The sequence below is a fragment of the Octopus bimaculoides genome, chromosome 16 (assembly GCF_046866305.1).
Source record: "Octopus bimaculoides isolate indiv1 chromosome 16, ASM4686630v1, whole genome shotgun sequence".
In the NCBI taxonomy this organism is placed as follows: domain Eukaryota; kingdom Metazoa; phylum Mollusca; class Cephalopoda; order Octopoda; family Octopodidae; genus Octopus; species Octopus bimaculoides.
In genome coordinates, this window is record NC_142943.1 from 30,555,104 (window position 1) to 30,577,603 (window position 22,500).

Consider the following 22,500-nt stretch of genomic DNA (forward strand, 5'->3'; position numbering starts at 1 on the left):
AACTTGTCTTAAAATATGAAAGCAAGAAAGCATCTTACTCAGTAACAAAACAGGCAAAGGAATATCTAAGTGAATTCCAATTGCAACAAATTCAAGAATTAGACGAACTAGAAACACCTACAGAAAAAGCTAAGCGCTTGAAAACCCGTGCTAAAATTGCTGCCTTAGCTATTATGACTGAAAAATGGCATGGAAAACCTCTCAATGGCAAATACCCAAAGAGAGCGAATAATGCAGATATTGACAAAGCCTTTACCCACCAATGGTTAATGGCCTCTGGATTGAAATCAGAAACAGAGGGGTTTATCATAGCAGCCCAAGATCAATGCCTACCTACAAAGAACTACCAGGCCAACATATTAAAGAACGGCAGCTCCCCATTATGTCGTATATGCCAACAACAAAATGAGACCATCGATCATGTTGTCTCCATGTGCAGTCTGCTTGCGCCTACAGAGTATCTCAACAGGCATGATAGAGCTGCACAATATATTCACTGGGTAATATGCAAAAACCTGGACTTGCCCCATGATAAAAACTGGTGGGAACACAAACCACCCCCAGTACTTGAAAATGATCACATCGCACTCCTCTGGAACTTCACCATTCAAACTGACAGAAAGATAGACGCAAATAGGCCAGACATCATACTGAAAGACTTCAGACAAAAATCATGCCTCCTCATTGATATGACTGTCCCAATTGATATAAACGTATCTGTCAAGACCTACCAAAAACTGAGCAAATATAAAGATCTTGAAATAGAAATTAGCAAAATGTGGAATCTGAAGACGAAAACAATACCTATTGTCATAGGTGCCCTGGGAATGACAGCGAAACGGGCTGATTACTACCTAGCTCAGATACCAGGAAACCCCAAAATGGCTGAAGTCCAAAAGATAGTGCTCATGGGAACTGCCCATATCCTACGTAAAATACTGTCTATGTGATCTCAAATTTTAAAGCAAACATAATTTTCTTATGGTTTCTTAAACATTCACTTGAACAAAACTGTACAAATCCAAATATATGGTACCCTAGGCATAACACCTACATGAACTTCTAACTTGTTGTCTCTTGAGGTATCTGGGTGAGACTTGGATCCAACTTGTACAAATGCAAAACAAAAGTCAAACATAAAATAATAATAATAATAATAATAATAATAATAATAATAAAAAGAAATATAACAAGTAACTGTAGAATATGTGGAGATCGACAAGAAACAATAAATCATATTATCTCTGGCTGCCCAGTCCTGGCTAAGAAGGAATATATTCACAGACACGACAGAGCTGGGACCTATATACACTGGAAGCTATGCCAACATTATGGAATAGCAACAGAAAAAAGATGGTATAAACACACGCCAGAAAAGGTCACAGAAAACGAGAAAGCAACCATACTCTGGGATATGCCAATACACACAGATAGAGAAATTAAGGCAAATAGACCAGATATAGTTGTCAAAGATCATGAAGGAAAAAAATGCCTTCTAATTGATGTTTCAATACCAGCAGATGACAACGTTTCTCTAAAAGAAATGGAAAAACTTTCAAAATACAAAGACCTGGAAATAGAGATAACTCGAATGTGGAATCTAAAAACAGAAACAATTCCTATCATAGTAGGTGCCTTAGGTATAATAAAAAAATATTCAGACAAATACATAACAAAAACACCAGGACTTACAAATATATATAACATACAGAAAATTGCACTACTGGGTACTGCACACATTCTACGCAAAACACTTTCAATACAGTAAACATAAGAGCACCACAGCAAACCACAGCACATACCCAAGGCGCACAGAGCTGCGCTCGGTAGTGAAGTGAAAGTACGTTATAAAAATAAAACTACTGAATAATAATAATAATAATAATAATAATGATAGTAATAATAATAATAATAATAATAATAATAATAATGATGATGATGATGATGATGATGATAATAATAATAATAATAAATTGTTATTATTATTACCATTATCATTATTATTATGACTATCATTATTATTATTATTATTATTATTATTATTATTATTATTATTATTATTATTATTATTATTATTATTATTATTATTATTATTCAGTAGTTTTATTTTTATAACGTGCTTTCACTTCACTACCGAGCGCAGCTCTGTGCGCCTTGGGTATGTGCTGTGGTTTGCTGTGGTGCTTTTATGTTTACTGTATTGAAAGTGTTTTGCGTAGAATGTGTGCAGTACCCAGTAGTGCAATTTTCTGTATGTTATATATATTTGTAAGTCCTGGTGTTTTTGTTATGTATTTGTCTGAATATTTTTTTATTATACCTAAGGCACCTACTATGATAGGAATTGTTTTTATTATTATTATTACTATTATTATTATTAAATTACTTGCCATATGACGGGAAAGTTTAGAACTATGCTTTTGCCACCATGGGTAATATAAAAAAATATGGCATACACAAAATAGTTATATAGGCGCAGGCGTGGCTGTGAGGTAAGAAGCTTGCTTCTAAACCATACGGTTCCGGGTTCAATCCCACTCCGAGGCACCTTGGGCAAGTGTCGTCTATTATACCACCGAGACGACCAAAGGTTTGTGAGTGGATTTGGTTGACGGAAACTGAAAGAAGCCAGTCGTATATATATTTATGTGTGTTTCTGGTGTTTGTGTTTGTCTCCCCATCATCACTTCTGGTGTGTTTGCGTCTCCGTAAACTTAGCGGTTCGGCAAAAGAGACCGGTAGAATAAGTGCTAGGCTTACAAAGAATAAGTCCTGGGGTAGATTTCTTCCCACTAAAAAAAAAAACCTTTAGACGGTGCTCCAGCATGGCCACAGTCAAATGTCTGATAGAAGAAAAAGAATAGCTAAACTTTCACCAAAATTCTTCGTGCTTATGCAAAATAATGAAATGAATACTAATTTCCATATTATTTTAAAGTAAAATTGAATTAAAACAAAATTCTTTAGCGAAGGCGGAGGTATTGTTTTCACTTGTGTTTGTTTGCTTGTTCGCCCGTGAACAAGATATCTCAAGAACCGCAGGGTGGATTCGGACGAAACTTTCAGGGATATTTGGCCTCGTGAGTGGCACGAACTGATTAGATTTTGGGATCGATCCAGTACCGGACAAGGATTCTAGATTATTTTTCCTGATTTTTTTTACTTAATTTGCGAAAGCGGTTGGGTTCATTGTTAGTATTCATGTTTGTGAGAGAAGTCGGGCTTATTTCAGATATTCTCATTTTAAAAATCATCTCTGGCTAACCGTTGAGAGAACATCGGCATCGCCTTAGCGGAGGTTTGCGCTCTCTGAGTGCTCCTGCTCTAAATTTTATCAACGTTATGGCAATTAGTTCCATTGAAAACATATGTCTGCAAAATTTCATTTTAAAAATGTGTATTTTTCAGAAAGTCATCCTGCGCGTCTTACGTCCTCTTTGTTGTCCTCTCCTACTCTCTCCACACCATCTCTATATAATGTATAGCGCGATTTAAGAAATCAATCAAACAACTAACAACCATTTATCTCATCTAATAAGGCGGTGAGCTGGCAGAAACGTTAGCACACCGGGCGAAATGCTTGGCGGTATTTCGTCTGTCTTTACGTTCTGAGGTAAAATTCTGCCGAGGTCGACTTTGCCTTTCGTCCTATCGGAGTTGATGAAATAAGTATGAGTTGAGCACTGAGGTTGGTGTATACGACTATCCTCTTGCCCCCCACCAATTTCAAGCCTTATTTATGCCTTTAGTAGAAAGGATTATTATTATTATTATTTAAGACGTCGCACAGTATCCAATATCGTCATGTTGTTGATTGAAGATATTGTGTCTCCGGGGTTTGTAGTGTCTATTAAGTCACAAGGCTACGTCCTCTAGGAGTAAAGTTGAAAAAGTGTGACACACTGACACACTGACTTTCGCATTTATTATCGAGAAACACTGATAAGATAATGAGAGCAAGTGCAAGATAAGAAATTCTTAAGATTCCACAAACTAAACAAATTAGCACACACACACACACACACACACACACACACACACACATACACACACACACACATACACACACGCACACACACACACACACGCACACGCACATACACACACACCACTTCACACCACTCCACACACCACACACACGCACTCACGTATGCACGCACGCACGCACGTGTGTTTCATGACACCCATCAAATATGAAATAGCAGAGAATGGTGTAATAAGAATGATCTACGATAGGATTTAGAAGTGGATGAAACGATAGCGCAACATGAACTATTTCTAAAGAGCAACAACTAAACCGAGAAGGAAGTCACAAAAGCACATAGTAAGATATCAGCAAATACTTATATCTGGTTAATAACTGGGAAGACTGCACATGCAGAAAATAAAGAGAAAAAAAACGGTGTTAAGGAGCTCTGGACTCAAAGCGGAAGCCGAAAGAGTGCTTTGACTGCCCGACAAGACCAGAGCTTTCCATAAGTAAAGACAGTGGGAAATATTCCAACAATATCCATAGAAAAGAAACGGTGTAATAATGCACCTCAAAAAGTATGTGACCATATTCTAAGATATGCCAATCTACACAGACAGTAAGATTACGACAAATCATTGAGATGTTATTAGAAAAGTCCACCAGAAACGAAATGTCTGCTATCGGGTATATTAATTCTAACAGACGGCAATATATCGTTGAAAGAAATTGAGAAATTATTCAAACTCAAAGGTCTAGGAAGAGATATAACCAGAATGGTAAGATTAAAAACAGTTACAATCCCCATAATTATGAGTTAAAGAGAGTTCATTGTTGATGATAAAACTATACAGACACGTATATATATAAATCAAACGCCATATGTAATACGTATAACATATACACCAAACGACATCTGAAATATGCACACACACACACACACACACACACACACACACACACACACACTTACACACACACACACTTACACACATACACACACACAAAGGAAACAAACGCCATACATGGCATGTATATATATAAACCAGATACCACATTTGATATAAACTAAAAAGCATATCACACACACACACACACACACACACTCGTGCGCACGCGCACACACTCGTGCGCACGCGCACACACTTACACACAAACACATATGAATATATATAAACGAAACATTATACCTGACATATATTACACAACACAATAAAGAAAATAGCATAACATAGCACTGAGCACATATAATATAGAATACTTCCAAAGCAAGATAAACATAACAAAAAAACTGCCGGTAGCCAAGGCACACAACGAACAATATAAAAAGAATGTTGAAAGTACTCCAACTTACCAACTAAATCAGCCGAATTATTTACAAAATTTATAATGCCTTGCTTTATAGAATCTCTAAAATCTTTCATAGAAGGAACTTCCGTGTACATCCGACAGTAATCTGGTTTCAGATCTTTGATGGTCACCTCGCAACCAGGCCAAAAGTAGAAATAACTGGACTTGTTCTACAACAGAATAACAAAAATACCATGAATATGTACATCAAACACACATATTCAAACTGCACACTGACAGATATGTATATATGTATACATATAGATATAGAGGTATGTACCTATATGTATGGATATATGCATATAGTTATATATTATTTATGAGAGAGAGAAACTGGACCCTGATTTAATAAAGGATTGAAGAACATGAATTTATAAACGTTATTGTCGGTTTCAAATTTCTAGAAGGAACGATTTCTGGTAATGTTAATTGAAGGTAAGGAAGCTACCGGCGGTAGTGAAGCCAATCACATTTCCAGTCATTGTTGTCGACTTAGCCGTTTGCCGTTGTTTAGCAATAATAAGCAGAAAAAGGAGACAGCTCTCACCTGACGTTTGGCAGTTATCCATAAAGGGTCTCCATCATCCCACCAGTAGCTGTCATATTGCTCCCGATTGAAACCTAACAAAAACTCGGTCTTATGTTTCGGGTCATACATCTTATTATCGATAAATCCATGATCTTCGGAATATAAGCCTGAAAAAATATGTAGCATAATATATATATATATATATATAACTATATATCAGAATATGTAACAAAATAACGACTAGGATATGAGATAAGTGACAGCACATGTAAGAGTAAGTAAAATTCAAAATGGGAGAAGGAAACCGGTAAGTGTTAACTTCATCAAGAAATAACTCATGATTAAACAGAATATGTGAGAGAATACATAACACAATGTGAAAGACAATACAGAATAAGACACATGACAGAATATGTAAAAGATGTAACATAAGAGGAAAGAGGATATGAAATAAAATACGTGTCAGAATATACAACAGAATATGTAATGCAATATACAGTTTCGTTTGTTAAACATTAGAAACAAAGGTGTGCAGTAGCAATTTGTGTCAGCTAAAACCAGTTTAATTATCACGGAAACATTTACAAAACGATAATGGGTGAATGTTGCAACAGTAAGTAAAATTCAAAATGGAAGAAGGAAACCGGTAAGCGTTAATTTCATCAAAAAATAACTCATGATTAAACGAAGTAGTTTAAATAAATGTAGCTAGCCATAAAGAAAGGAAAAGTGAAATGCATTCGGAAATGGTTTGGATAAACTTCAACGTCAACACATGATTCACTCTCGTTTCTTCTTTGATAAAGGTGGTTTTAACCCGAATTGTTAGACGTTTTCCTTTCCTCACAATAACTGCATTTATTTAAACAATCTCACTTCCTCCTAATGGAAGAGTTTGTGCCATCAGAGATTCTACCGTTATTTATCACTAGCTTCGGTTCTATCACCATCACGGAAAATACAGAGAGCCTTTACGTCGACGTGTATGTATATATATATATATATATAGAGAGAGAGAGAGAGAGAGAGAGAGAGAGAGAGAGAGAGAGAGATAATAGATAGATAGATAAATAGATAGATAGATAGATATTAATAATAATAATAATAATAATAATAATAATAATAATAATAATAATAATAATAATAATAATAATAATAATAATAATAATAATATGACAACAAAAGAATGAATGAGACCTCGATACTATGTAAATAGAGGAATTTATATATATATATATATATATATATATATACTATAGGACAATCAATAAGTTGTCATAATAATACTCTGAGTTTCAAATACCAGAACAGAAAGCTTCTAGGCATTTTTCATCAGTTATTAAGATATAGCGTTCTTGTCTTAATAACTGATGAAAAAATGCCTAGAAGCTTTCTGCTCCGGTATTTGAAACTCAGAGTATTATTGTGACAACTTACTGATTGTCCTATAGTATATATATATATATATATATATATATATATATATATATACATTTATATATGTATATATATATATATATATATATATATATATATATATATATATATATATATATATATATATATATATATTTATATATATATATATATTCACACACACACACATACATGCATACATACATACATACATACAAACATACATACATAGCTTTGTAATTTAATTAGCGTTCTCTTCCTTTCTCTCTTTCACTGTTTTTCTCTGTCTGTCTGTCTGTCTGTCTGTTTCTTTTTTCCATTCTTTCTTGAGTTTCTGTCTTTCTCTATTTTAAAAGTACAGTCTTACAGAGTACATAAATATGTAATACACACACACACACACACACACACACATAAATACATACGTAGCAAGAGTATATATTTTGCTTGTTTCAGTCATTAGACTGTGACCATGCTGGGGCAGGTATTTCTATCTTTATAGACACATATGTATATACAAATATTTAAATATCATATATATATATATATATATATATATATATATATACGAAGTAGTATCAAAAAGTTCCCGGACTAGTTCTGTAGCGCACCAACAGATGGCACCACACGGCTGCGTGCGCAGTGACCTTCATGAGGCAGTGTGCCGAGTGGCAACGCTGTGTTTACTTCACAAGTCGTGAAATTTGTGTTTTTGTGATCACGTGTATGCTGTAGTCTGCGATTTTGTCAAGGCAGGAAGTTGAAACAGAGCGGCAACGTGAAATTTTGCGTTAGACTTGGGAAGTCTGCAACAGAGAAACTGAGTATGCCTCGACAAGCTTACGGCGACGAGGCAATGGGTTGTACGCAATGTTTCGAGTGGCACGGGTGCTTCAAAAACGGAGGATCATCCATGGAAGACGATGAGCATTCTGGAAGACCTGCCACGAACGCCACACCAGAAATGTGGTATCGTGCATCGAGAATTCGTCCGCCCGGACGAGATCGTCAATTAAGAGTTCAACTGCGACATTTTGAAGCGTTTGAGGGAAGACTTCGGCGTGAGCGACCGGATGTGTGGAACGAGAAGAATTAGATTCTTCAGGACAACAATGCACCCAATCACAAAGCTCTCCTCACTCGTGAGTTTCTCGCCAAAAATAACATAGTATCGCTTCCGCACCCACCCTATTCGTCAGATTCAGCCCCAGCGGTCTTCCATCTCTTCCCCAAGATGAAAATGCAACTCAAAGATCGCCGATTAACACCGTTGTCGAAATCCAGAGCGAATCGCAGAAGGTCCTCGACTCGCTTACAGAAAACAACTTCCAGACCGGATTCCCAAAGTGGTAGGAACGCTGGAACTAATGTATTGCTGCGCAAGGTGACTATTTCGAAGGAGATTCTTTTAAAACTTAGGTAATAAGTTTCTTTTTTTTTTTATTAAACACAAGAAATTTGGAATTGTGTAAATGTATAAATTTCAAACATACACACACACTGAAAATTTGCCTTTTATAGATAATATAACGAGTCCGGGAACCTTTTGATAGCACATCGTATCTATCTATCTATCTATCTATCTATCTATCTATCTATCTATCTATCTATCTATCTATCTATCTATCTATCTATCTATCTACACACACACACACACACATATACATATATATATATATAGACACACACATATATAGAAATTATATATATACATATATATTAAGTATATTTACAAATATATAAAAAATTATACACACACACACTCACACATACATGCAGTGTGCCCTGGGCACAAAAACACCTGTATGCATATATATATATATATATATATATATATATATATATATATATATATATATATATATATATATATATATATATATGTATACAAGTGTGTGTGTACGTTTGTGTGTCTGTGTGTGTGTGTATGTGTGTGTGTGTGTATGTGCGTGTACATATAAGTGCAGGTATGTTTATGTGCGTTTGTGTATGTAAGTATGTGTGTCCGTCTGTATACGCGTGCGCCTGTGCACACATGTTCACATTCAAGCATTGAATTATCTGCTTCCTTAAACTTTGGTCTTGTTCATAAACTAAATCAAATCATTTCTAGTGTTTCTTGTAAGCGTTTCCAACCAATTTTGCTATTGAACGTAGTTTACGAATGACATAGCGACTGACAAATATAATTAGTGTCATATATATGTGTGTGTGTGTGTGTGTGTGTGTGTGTGTGTGTGTGTGTGTGTGTGTGTGTGTGTGTGTGTGTGAGTAAAAATAAATACAACAAAAGGGTTTTGTATGATCGTGTATAGAGGAATATATTATTTTATTTAAAAGAGTTCCAACTCTGTCTGTTTTTTTATGTTTTATTTATATTCTTGTAAAATTAATGTGGGATATAGAATATGGAATATATAATATATAATATAAAAATGGATGGTACAATGAAATGAAGTACTCAATGTCTTATTGAATATATGGAATATGTCTTATTGAATATATGGAATATGTCTTATTGAATATATGAAATATTGAGTGTTCAATATAAAGGATTAAATATATAAAGGCGAATACGTATTTTCAATACCTTGTGGTATTTCATCATGGCCGGTATCTGACAGTCTGTTACGGTCTGTGCAACGGTGCAGTTCGGTGCAATCCCCCCAAAATTTGTTCACCAGTCAACATCATTAGACTGTACCCGTCATAATGGAATAGAAGCTTTATTTGCATATTCAAAATGTATCCCATAAACGAATTTAAAAGATATATATATATATATATATATATATATATACTATCCATATCACGTCCTCACTTTGTTGTTTTTTTGTTTCTTTGTTATTGTGTTTTTGAACTATATATATATATATATATAATCATAAATATATAGGGATTGACAGTAACCTGCTTCTCCTTGCCCTGCATATCTCTCTCTCTCTCTCTCTCTCTATATATATATATATATATATATATATATATATATATATTTACATACTTACATGCTTACATGCATTCATATTTACAGATAGATAAATATATGTATATACACACAAACAAACACACACACACACACACATAATGGGCGTCTCTTTACTTAATTGCTCATAGTTGATATTGCTGCTCCGAGTTGATCTCTGATACATATAAGATTTCATATTTATCAAAAATGGGAAGTGACTGCGTAGGTATGTGTATCAATATGTAAGTACGTGTGTAATTTTGACCCCTCAATCAACGAGAGAAGGTCGTCAACCGCTAGTTTTTACTCTTTTTCAGAGTTTCCAAGGCTGTTGGAACGGATTGAAGGAAGGGAGGAATTAATCTGATGCTGGAGATTTGGCCCGAATGCTTGCTAAAGGTACCCAAGAACATGGTGGTGCTGGTAGTATTATTTGTGGTGATTTCAATCACTGTTCTACGTGTATGCTTTTATGATACGTGTGTGCATGATGTGTGTGTGTGCGTGTGTGTATGTGTGTGTGTGTGTGTGATGCGACGTTCATACCTTTCTCAGACAACATTTAGTCATTATCATTGAAGTGAATTGGTTTTCACATCCGGGTATGAAAAGCGGGTCACGAACTTAGCTGTCCTTAATAAACAACAGTCCTTAATGACTAACTACGATGTTTTTGATGATTAAATTAAACCATAACACAATGCTATACATTAACAGTACAAAAGAAGAGAGCGAAAACAAAACAAGACAAAACGAAGGAAGAAACCATTACGAGAAAGAAACAATGCAAACATGGCGGAAACATCGTAAGATTGAGGAAATTTTAAGCAGACGATAGAGAAGGCGGAAGGAAGGTGGTTGTTAGATTAGGCGTTGAATTGATCCATCTATTTAGAGAAGATTAAGTCTAGAAAATAAACAGGCCATGGAGAGATAAGATGACAACAATAGTTAAATTGAGCCTTAGGAACATACTTACGTGGAGTGAGTTGGACGTTGAAATTAGAACGCCGGATGGGTTGTTAGTGTGTGTGTGTGTGTGTGTGTGTGTGAGAGAGAGAGAGAGAGAGAGAGAGAGAGAAAGAAAGAGACAGAGGGAGAGAGAGATAGTGAGAGAAAGAGAGGGAGAATGTGTGAATGTGAATGCATGCATGTGAGTATATAAGAGGGTGAGTGAAAGGGAGTGAGTGTACGTATACGTGTGAGTATTTTAAAGAGTTGAGAAGTATAGCACCAGGAAGCACGCGTAATATACGTATGTGAAAATATAAATTATACGCATGTTTCTCACAAACACACTCGCATATATATGTATGTATATATATATATATATATATATATATATATATATATATATATATATATATATATATATATATACATGTACATATATGTGTGAGTGTATGCGTGTGTTGGTGAGTACGTAGTGTATATATGTATTTATACACACGCACACACACACACAGAAATGCATCCGTAATATTTGATGCTTAACACAAACAAAATAATACAAATATTTACATATGTGTGCGCATGTGTATATGTATGTATCTATATGTTTATTTATCTGTCTATCTCTCGTTCCACGCATGCATGTATGCATACGTGCGTAAAAATGCGGCGATGAGAATGAAAAAGATAGAAATAAAAGTGAAAGTATGAGGTATTTGCGGTTGAGAGGAAAGAGAAAAAAAACAACGATTAAACAATTGAAATTGTTGTGATAAATAAAGGTATATATCAAAGACAGATGGTGTAATTTCGTTGTCCTGTTGTGTGTTCTTATTTGTCTCTAAGTGGGACTAATTAGTGAGAGTTAATGAATAGTTAATGACTGTCTCACTGTGGTTATGTTGAATACAAGACGAAGTGGATAGGTGTGGATGGGGTAGGAGCGGGAGTAAGGCGAGTGAAAGCACAACAAAAGCATCGGATACTAATCACAGTGGTTTGTCTAAAACATGCCTGAGTCAATATGTGTATATGTGTGAGTGTATGTGAGTACATGTATGTATATATGTATGTATATATAATCATACAAGCACACGTACTTACATACACGCACACAGTAACATAGATATTCATGCAGACACACAAACGAACGTACGCACATGCACACACACGCACACACACAGATTGCTACACCTATGTAGGTCATTACTAATTAATATGTCAAACTACCTCAGTATATTACTGTCAATATCTCCAAACAGACATCTATTGCAATCTTTGTTAACGAATCGCTAATTAACTGTTAAAAAAAAATCTTCTTTCATGAACTGGCACGAACTCAGGCCAAGTTTTTTGAGCAATAATTAAAATCAACAAAGGATTAATTGAAGTGTAATAGACATGAGAAACCCACATGGCACTCCGACCAGAATTAAATCTATTATGAAGATTTTTTAGGCGGTAACTGAAGAAGTTGGTGGCAACGGAGTGTGTCTTTCAATGCGTTTTTTTTTCCTTCTTTTTTTTTTTGTCTTTTATTTTACAGGTAAAAGATAAAGTAAAGATATATATTATTTTCTTTTATTGTTTTACTTCTTTCAGTGATCTGACTGTGACCATGCTGGAGCACCGACCAAAGGATTTTTAGACGAAGTAATTGACTCTGTGACTTAATTTTTTTTAATCGATTCTATAGGTCCCTTTTGCCGAATCGTTAAGTTACGGGGATGCAAACACACCAACACCGGTTGTCAAACAGTGGAGTGGGGTGGGGTGAGAGACAAACACAGACACAGACACACATACATAGATTTATAGATACATACATATATACGTATATATATATATATATATATATATATATATATATATATATATATATATATATATATATATATTTATATATATATATACATAAGACTTGCTTCTTCCAGTTCTCGTCTACCAAATCCACTCACAAGGCGTTGGTCGACCCGAAGCTATAGTAGAAGATACTTGCCCAAGATGCTACGCAGTGGGTCTGAACCTGGAACCATGTGGTTTGGAAACAAGCTTCTTACCACACAGCCACACCTGCACCTATATTGTTCTGAGTTCAAATTCCGCCGAGCTCGACTTTGCCTTTCATCCTTTCGGGGTCGATAAATTAAGTACCAATTGCATACTGAGGTCAATGTAATCGACTGGCCTCTTCCCCAAAAATTTCGGGCCTCGAGCCTAGAGTAGCAAAGAATATAATTATATCCAATATAGGATTTTACAAATGTTAAATGGTATGTTAAAATTCTTCAGATCCCCATATACGAAAGGATACAGTTGTTGCCAATGTTTTTGTTTTGTTCGTGTTTAAAGGTTTTGGATAAATCTAGATTTGAAGGACTTCGCTCTAAGTCCTCTGTAAGAAGGGAATGGAGTAGCTCGCTATACAAGTGCTTTGGATTAAACACTCTTCCTGTATAGAATAATTATTAGGAGTATGTCAGTCACAATTAATATTAAGAGGTGAGTAATTTGAAGCTAATAATTATTTTATCAATTTTGGCAAGGTTAGGAGTTTCTCAGATATGTTCGAGGTCGTGTAAAACATTCTGATTGCCTTTCTACTTAAGTGCCTGTGATATTTGAGGTGCTTTTGCTAATTTTGGTAAAATTATATAGTATCTGCAAATCTAGCCAAAATTAATAGCATAACTATTTACACCACAAATTACTTATCACTTAACCTTCATTATAAATCTTCTACTACAATTAATAATTACCTTGTGCAGGGACAACATTTAACAAAAGCATTTGTAGAATTTGTAGAATATATAGCAAGTTACGGTGAAGCAGATCCAACTCCTACCTTTCGTTTTATTATTTTACCACCCAATGTCTGCTAGTTTATTTGCATATACACGCACACACAGACCCCACACACACACACACTCACACACAAACAAACACATACACACACACATATATACACACACACAGATACATATATTTGTACGTCTACAGACACATACATAGACATAGATATGTTCAAAGTGATGTCATTTGATTTAAACTCACCGTTTCCCAAAACCAGAAAAGAGAAAGCTAATTCGAAGACTACAGATCCAAAACCATCACTTGAACTGTAAAAAGCTGTAAACTTTCCAGAAGTTTATCATTTAAATATATATGAGCATGTCTAGATATGCAACTATATGCATGAGAATACATACATAAAACAAAACATAAAAATCTGCACACATACATACATACATACATACATACATACATACATACACGCATGCATACATAATGACCATATATGTATTTTGAATAATTGCATAATTTGACATGAACCAGTGTTACTGTATGTATAATTGTAGACTATTTATTTACACAGATTGCATCGGTATATTTGTCCACTACACATCTTTAGGTCCGCTAAAGTATTTATATTTCACTTTTCGTGAATTCTTGTATATCTCCTGGCCTCACCCTGACTTATATATATATATATATATATATATATATATATATATATATATATATATATATATATATCCTCTTTGCCATGTTTCTTTGTTTGGTTTCGCTTCTGTTTTGCAACTGTAATCACTTCCTCAGCGGAGAACCAGTGACTCTCTAAAAATCTGGACAAACCTCTTCCTTTCGTTATGCATTAATCATTCAAACTCATCGATTCGTTCATCCAATCTGGTTGAACAAACTGGAGACTGGCGAAATACACCTGAATACATAGGTATATAATTATATGCATACACAAGCGTACACGCACACACACACACACACACACACACACACACACACACACACACACACACACACACACACACACACACAAAATAAGAACTACAAAACAACACAGTTTAAAACCCAACATCAACTCTAAGGTACTAATATCATCACCCAGCTTCAGTCCCCTTGTTTAAACTCTAAAACTCAAGCTGGGAAGAACTTGAAGTTTTAACAATATGTATCACTACTGTAAGAAGTTGTGGAATGGAAATAATTTCTGATGGAAGCAAAAACCAAACTAATAAAAGCAAACAGAGAAATCTGTATCCGGAAAATTCACAGTAAGCATTTTTGCTATGAAAAAAATTTGCTGTTGTATGAGATTTTGCTATATAGAGAAATTCACTGTAAGAAAAATTCACTGTATAGGGAAATTCACCGTAAGACAAAATTGCCATATAGGGAATTTCACCGTAAGACATATTCGCCGTATAGGGAAATTCACTGTAAAACAAATTTACCGTATAGGAAAATTCACCTAACACAAATTTGTCGTATAGGAAAATTCACCGCAAGGCAAATTCGCCGAATGGACATTGATAAAGCGTATTATATTTGCATTCCTTTTTAAATATAAAGAAAAAGTATGATTAAAAGTTTTATAAAAGCATGAAATAGGCAAATCTCTATTCAACGTCAAACATTAAAAGAAAAAAAACTGTGATGAGGTCATTTAAAGCGTATGAAAATTCCAAGAAATGCTGCGTAAGTAATATACTTTCACTACGGATTGTATCAAAGCATTTGACTCTGAAGTCTTGCATTAAAATCGCTATACTTTGTCTTCATCTCTGCTGCATCTCTTCGATCTAAATGACACTTTTTTTTCTTTTTTTGCTATCGCTATCTTCCTTTTTTAAATGTTATGAGTTTCCAGATATTTCGATGCATGTTAGTAACAGAGCTTTGCATTGCATTGTGGAAGCCTTCTATACTGTTGTTTGTTCTGATCATATTATTCTGAGTTCTTTCGAAAACATACCATAATTCTATAGGAAATATTGGCTTTATTCTTCGCCTTGCAATTTTTTTTTTTCTTTAAAGCTAATTTTCCTCCGGCGAATTTTCTTTTTCCCTATACGGCGAATTTTCCAACTGCGAAATTTCTTACGGCGAAATTTCCTATAACCGCACGCACGCACGCACACACACACACACACACACACACACACACACACACACACACACACACACACACACACACACACAATCACACACACACACACACTCACATATATACGGACATACGCGTATACATCTCATCCATTCATAGTTATATATGAACTTATATATATGTAGGTATTATGCATGTATGTATATATATATATATGTGTGTGTGTGTATGTATATGTATATGTATATGTATATGTATATGTATATATATATATATATATATATATATATATATACACACACATATATGTATATGTATGCATGTATTTATATATATATGTATGTATCTATGTATCTATGTATCTATCTATGTCTCTATATCTATACACACATACACACACACACACACACACGCACACACACACACATACACACACAGAGTTGCAAGGACGGCCTAAAGTATTGAAATATATAAATGGAGTTGGTGCAAAAGCTGAAGCCATCAGATTTTGCCTACAGATTGCAATATGCAATCAGCATAAACGATTTTTGCATACACACACACGCACACACACTAGCGCACGCGCGCCTAAGTATACGAACAGTTTCCATCTAACAAATTCACTCACAAGACGTTGGTCAAGTCCGGGGCTATAATTAAAACAATTACCTAAGATACCTCGCAGTGACACTATGTCAGCTTCTCTGAGGAATTTTCATATTCGGAAAGAGCATTAACGGAAACTAAGAAGAGATCAAACTGAGAAGTCAAAAGTTCCGGATTGTTTCAACAAGAGCGGATACACCAGAATTAGACACTGATTTGTAAAATTACTTTAAGAAAAAAAATTACAAGAAAAACAAATAATTGGGATGTTTTTTTAAATTAAAAGAAAATTTTGTCAGTGATTAGATTGCGCCCATGCTGGGGCGTCATCTTGTAAGGTTTGATCAAACGACTCGGCTTTCTGCTTATATTTCTGTAAAAAAAAAAACGGTTCTCTTTCGCCGAACTGCTATTTTATGGGGGAAGTAACCAAACCGACACGTCAAGCGGTGGGGGTGTGGAGACACACACACATACCCATAAGAAATAAGCTACAGGAATCGCTTTATATGAAAAGTATTTTCATTTTTCATCAACGAAGAGCTCGAGGCCCGCGATTGTTCGATTTAATAAAGAGAATCTAGTGCAAATACTGAATGAGTTGAACAAGAGCATGAAGAATGATGTTGTGTTGATGGAGAAAGAGGTGTAAAAATCATTACACACACACACACACACACACACACACACACACACACACACATGTAATATATCAAGGTTGGCGGTCTACTCTGATTTTCAACTATCGTGAAAATACATTTGATAACATACATTCGTAAGTTTCGTTGGGGTCGACTTTAGTTTTCATCATTTTGGGGTCAATAAAATAAAATAAGTACCAGTTGAACATTTGAGTCCATTTAAGCATTATGCCAAAATTTGAAACTAAAACATGTTCTACTGTATGGTTGAGGACCTCATCTTGCAACCAAGTGGTGGCAAGGTGAGGTTCACACTACACGGTATCTTGAGCAGGGGATTTCTACGAAAGCCTCTGGCCAACTAATGTCTTGTGAGTGAATTAGGTAGAAGAAAAATGTGCGGAAGCCTGTCATGTGTGTGTGTGTGAGTGTGTGTGTGTGTGTGTGTGTGTGTGTGTGTGTGTGTGTGTGTGTGTGTGTGTGTGTGTGTGTGTGTGTGCCTTTGGGTGTGTTTGTCGCTCTAGCATCATTTGACAATCGATTTTGGTTTGATTACGTCCCTGTAAAAAGGGGATCTCGGCATGGCTGCAGTCCAATAACTGAACCAAATAGAAGCTCACAAACTATCTCACACACACACTCACTTACGCGCGCGCGCGCGCGGACATATGCACTTAGAGAAAGAAAGAGAAAAAGACGGAGAGATGTCTGTTTGTCTATTCGTTGTCCAGCTGCTGCTGGATAAAGAAGCAATATCTCAGGTATACTAACAAGCCAATAGATTACAATCTTTGTTATAACCTGTCATTGTTATTGTGTTTAGAAGAGATTTCAACAATTTCATGTCACCTCCATCATTCACATTTATACACGGAGGCACATATACGCTTGCGTATATATGAGGTATAATACATGTGTGTGTATATATATATATATATGTGTGTGTGTGTGTGTGTGTGTGTGTGTGCGATTGTCCGTGCTTACACACATTTGTACATCATACAATTGTATCTCTCTCTCTCTCTCTCTCACTCTCCGTCTCTTTCTGTTTATCTATCTATCTACATACACACTAATAAATATACATATATACAGCCATATACCAGCATGCTCGCTCACATATTTGATAAAATCAGATATATATATATATATATATATATATATATATATATGGCCAAGCATGATCTTTCTTTCCTGGCCTGAACGCCGCTCGCACAATATCTTGTTTTTCTGTCTCCTATTTGTTGCCGTAAGGCTACAAGCTTCACACGCCATTTTGTCCTTTTAGTCGAAAGACACCTGTTATTGTTCTTGTTGTTTGTATTTGTAATCGTCTTAACATTTTCTCCGTTTTCTTTTTTTTTTTTTTTTTTTTGTCCGTGTGGTCGCACATATTCGCTCGCTTTTTTCCAAAAATTTAATACCTTTAGCATAGATTTTTGAGGCCTAGCGGTTTTGAACAGGCCAAAACTGTAATGTACAATCTTTTTTAAGAATATATTATGAGTCATCACTAAATGTAAGCATCACTAAATTTAACTCGATCACTAATTTTGATACAATGGCCTAAAGTCAAGGTGCAAAGCAGAAAACTTCACACACGTACGACGTACATCCACACGCAACGACCGTTGCAGCGGCACTGGAGAGAAGTTCACACTTTTTATAGACAATGCTGAACCTCAAGATATTAGTCAATTGTATTGGAATTTGGTATACAACCTCTTAAGGATGCCATATTGACTGTTTTGCATTCTGCTATGTAGAAATATATATTCGTTACGACTTATAATCCATGAAATCCAAAATTCGACCAAAAGTAGCGATTTTTTAAATTTTCAATTGTGTTGCGGAGCCTGGAAAAATATTTAACGGCAAAGTTCTTTATACGCCTTTCTTATAGGAAAACGGGAACGAAACATTCACTGATGATAAGAATAGCTATTCGGCTGAATAATATTCCAGTAAACGCAATTGAAGCTGTATTGAATAAATTAAAATGGCCCTCTATATATCATACTTAATGCACATACCCTGTCGATAGGGTGGGGCAAAATTTCATCTCCCCTTGATATCAATTGTGCGTGTGTGTGTGTGTGTGTGTGTGTGTGTTTCTACACAGCTCATCCATAAGAGATGTTATATCAGGAGAAATACCGCAGTAACTGACCTATTGACAAAGTGTATAGATAAAGTATGATACATGGATGACTGTTTTAATTTAATACTTCCTCAATTGCGTGTACCGGATATATGTGTGTGTGCACGTGCGGGTGTGTGTGTGTGTATGTATGAATGTTTTAGTGTATATATAGATACATACATATATGCACACACACACACACACACACACACACACACACACACACACACACACACACACACACACACATATATATATATATATATATATATATATATATATATATATATATACATATACATTCACACACACACACATATATAGCAGTATCTAGGCCAGTGGCTGTCTCACACTGATAAACCCTGATTTCCCCCCCCCCCTTCAAAGGCCCCCCCCCCAAAAGAAATATTACAGCTGAAGATTTTGGAGGGGAGGGGTTTCATCGATGCCATCGACCACTGAACTAGGTATTACTATCATGACCCGGGAGAAGTGAGAGCCAAAGTTGACCTAGACAGAACTTGACCTCAAAACGGAAAGAGCTGAGTGATAGAGTCGGTGGTGGTCGCAGTAGAGATTTCTGTGGTGTGGTGTTGGCGATGGTGGTGGTGGTGGAGGTGGTGGTGGTGATGGTAGTAGTGGTGGTGGTGACGGTGACGGTGGTGGTGGTGGTGATGCTGGTGATTCTGCTGGTGTTGGTTATAGTAGTTGTAATGGTGTCGGTCGGGTTCAAAGATTTCTCTTTAGGTTTCTATCGACATTATTATTTTTTTTTTGTTAATTATTGAAACTTATCCTTGTTGTTGCACACGTTGTAGTCATTGTCGTACACACGACCACCATCACCACCACCACCGCCACCATCATCAACACCGCCGCCACCACCATCACCACCGCCACCACCATCGCCACCACCGCCACCACCATCACCACCACCGCCACCACCATCACCACCACCGCCACCACTATCACCACCACCGCCACCACCATCACCACCACCGCCACCACCATCACCACCACCGCCACCACCATCACCACCATCGCCACCACCGCCACCACCATCGCCACCATCGCCACCACCATCGCCACCACCGCCACCACCATCGCCACCACCGCCACCACCATCACCACCACCGCCACCACCATCACCACCACCACCGCCACCACTATCATCGTTATCATTATTATCTCCGCCGTTGTAGCTATCAGCTTCATCATCTTTATCATCACCAGCATCATCATCAGAACCACATTCATAATCGTCATCATTTTCTTCACCGCATCACCACCACCACCACTACCACCACCGCCGCCGCCGCCGCCGCCACCGCCACTACCATTACCACCATTTTCATCTTCCTCATCATCATCCTCATCATCTTCCGCATCATCTTCCTCATCATCATCACTGCCATTAGTACCATTATCATTGACCTCCTCCTCCTCCTCATTATCATCATCACCTCCACCATCACCCTCATCCTCATTCATCTTCCCTATCATCACCATCACTACCATCATCACCACTATCACCACTACCACCATCACCACCATCATCACCACTATCACCACTACCACCATCACTACCGTCACCACTACTACCACCTCCACCACCAATATCACCATCATCATCAACATTATTATTAGGGTGATGGAGATGGTGCAAATGTAAAAACGGTGGCGGGGTGGCAGCAGTGGTGGGGTGGTGGTGGTAGTGGTGTGTGCGTTTGTGTCGAAATGATTAAAATACAAAATTAAACGTCACGTCATTTAAATTTCAAATTCCGCCCCATTTTACAAATTCTATTTCATTTCTGACTGTCTGTAGGAGATCGATTAATATACTCCAGTCATTTACTGGTATTGATTTAATAAACTGTGGATTTTCTGTTTAATATGTCTGTCCTTGTGCCAATGTAAGCAATCGATTATTCCATTTGTGTGTGTGTGCGTGTGTGCGCGTGCATGTGTGAGATGTGTATGTACATGCGTGTGTGTGTGTGTGTGTGAGTGTGTGTGCTGCATCATTTTTCTAATTCTTCCTCCATAAAGGTCACCGGAAGAATGTCTATGATTTGATGCTAATCCTCTTTATGGTTGGAATATTGAAGCGACCTCTAGTGGCTGTAACTGTTACTGATACAGTGACAGACGACAACCACACCGCTTCAAAATTAGATCATTTCATACCTCAACAGTTAACCAACAAAGCAATAAGCGATGAGATAACAATAGCCTAATTCCTTGAAACGTGTTACCGTGGGATTAATTTGGTGGTTTTGTCGGAATATTTGATATTCCGTCACGAAAACTTAATAATTAAATCAAGTTGAACGATCGTTCTTCAGAGAAGAAGTCATTAAAGTTGATCTCTCACGTGACCTATGAAATTTTCGCTTAGTCATCATCGCTGACTGTTGTTCTGTCGGCTATTAAAGAGCGGAACTTTAACGGTCTTCATATTCTTCAAAGAATTCGAAATTTATGAAGCATTTGTCTCGATTTATCAATGAAAGATTCTTAACATCTTCTTATAAATTGGCAACTTTAAGAAGGCTCTTTTAATTTCCATATTATCTGTTTTTATTTAAGGTTATCTCCGCAGTTAAAATGCGAAAATAAAGATGGACGAATAACAGTGAATATAGATAGTTCGTATCACGCCAGTAACAAGGTGTTGTTTCTTGTCAATAGCACAGTCTACCTAGCTGTAAGTAGTTACCACAATGTAGTATAGTTCACTGTAGTGTTTCCATGACCAAGACATTTAATTGTCAGCAGTCCAGTCTACTTAGCTGTGAAAAAAAGTATCACAATTTGGTGTATCTCACTGCACGGATGCCATAACCGTGACAAATGTCAACAGTCCAGTCCACTAAGCTGTGTATAGGTACCACACTGTTATTTAGTTCACTGTACAGTGTTCTCAACCAAGACGCTTAAATCTCAACTGCTCAGTCTACATATCTGCAAGTAGGTACCACTGTGCTTTAATATTTCAGATTTCCGCTTTGTTTTCTATC

General features: G+C 36.3%; 1 protein-coding gene across 6 annotated transcripts in view; it reads right to left on the bottom strand.

The window, feature by feature from the left end:
• Nucleotides 1–22,500, bottom strand: part of LOC106879300 (glycerophosphocholine cholinephosphodiesterase ENPP6) — a 60,691-nt gene that overhangs the window by 11,614 nt on the left and 26,577 nt on the right. For 5 of the 6 annotated variants that reach the window (XM_089364387.1, XM_089364391.1, XM_089364388.1 and 2 more), the window contains 2 exons: nt 5,868–6,016; nt 5,325–5,490 (listed from right to left, as the gene is read on the bottom strand). In XM_089364387.1, coding sequence (XP_089220513.1) covers nt 5,325–5,490; nt 5,868–6,016 — 315 coding nt within the window. Of the gene's footprint in view, nt 1–5,324; nt 5,491–5,867; nt 6,017–11,209; nt 11,307–22,500 lie in introns of those variants that run through there. The other variant, XM_089364392.1, reaches the window with a different exon arrangement.